The 1,151-nt window shown below is 39.1% G+C and overlaps 1 protein-coding gene across 1 annotated transcript; it reads right to left on the reverse strand.

Annotated features, from left to right (window-relative positions):
* Positions 1 to 272: 272 nt before the first annotated feature.
* LOC129953576 (uncharacterized) lies at positions 273 to 942 on the reverse strand. The gene is made up of 3 exons (XM_056066818.1): positions 897 to 942; positions 423 to 840; positions 273 to 352 (listed from the first exon to the last, which is right to left on the reverse strand). Exons 1-3 carry the CDS (start codon positions 921 to 923, stop codon positions 273 to 275), a joined length of 525 nt encoding a protein of 174 aa, XP_055922793.1. The 5' UTR covers positions 924 to 942.
* Between the last annotated feature and the right edge of the window lie 209 nt (positions 943 to 1,151).

Genomic DNA, 1,151 nt, shown 5'->3' on the forward strand with positions numbered 1-1,151 from the left:
CAAAACATGAACCCTCTTCTCTTCTAAGAAGTTTCTTACCAAACGGCTGGTGTGTTTTGGGTCGTTGTCGTGTTGAAATAAGCTGTTTTCAGGCATATTCGTCCGCAAATGTGGAAGCATATGGTCTTCCAAAATGCCCTTATACATTTGGGCATTCATCCGGCCGCTTACTTGACAAATCGGGCCCACGCCTTGACGAGAAAATGAGCCTTTGAAAAAGCCCAACTACAAATTTGATTTCATAAATATTTAAAATTGCTTACCCCACACCATTACTGACCCTCCCCCATGTTTAATTGTCGGAACTTGATATCTGGGGCTGTACCTTTGTCCCGGGGGCCTCCGCACGTACCTAATGCCATCTGACGAGAACAAGTTGAACTTGCTCTCATCACTCCATAAAACTCTTGTCCATTGCTCACTTGTCGAATGCATATGGCGCTTTGCAAAATCTAGCCGTTTCTTCCTATTGATGGAACTGATGTATGGTATTTTAGCTGGTCGTCTTGCATACAGTTTTGACTCCACTAATCGTCGCCTAACTGTGTGTACCCCTACGTTAACATCAAAATGCTCATTTATGTCCTGAGTAACTTCCACTGCAGTTTTAAAGGGATTAACTTTAACCTGCCTTATGATCTCACGATCTAATCTGGAAGTTGTTTTGCGTGGACGGCCACTTCCCACTTTGCGATTGATGTCCCCTTGTTCCCGATATCGGGATATAATACGCGATATTGTTGATGTTGCTACACAAAACTCCAAAGCGATATCCTGCATCAATCTTCCGTTGTTAGCAGCGTTAATTATTGCTTTTTTGCATCCAATCGATAGTTGCTTCTATTAATTGAATATTCTAATTAATTGAAACCAAAGAATAAATTTTATGTACCTACCTTCCTAGTCATATTTGCCATTTGCATTTTTTTTGCTCTCAGTAAAATTATGTTTTTCCAACTAAATGTAGATTTGCAAACACTAGAGAGAGACCAATTACATATTGCTATTATAAACAGAATGCCTACACAATGAGTACACATATCCGAAACGGAAAAACTAAATTTTACCGTTACGAAAGATAAAGCAATAATAATTGATTTTGGTGTGACTGTTTGCATTTTTTTTGCTCGCTACTGTATATCTATAATGAT

Source organism: Eupeodes corollae, unplaced genomic scaffold (assembly GCF_945859685.1).
Source record: "Eupeodes corollae unplaced genomic scaffold, idEupCoro1.1 scaffold_489, whole genome shotgun sequence".
Classification (NCBI taxonomy): Eukaryota; Metazoa; Arthropoda; class Insecta; order Diptera; family Syrphidae; genus Eupeodes; species Eupeodes corollae.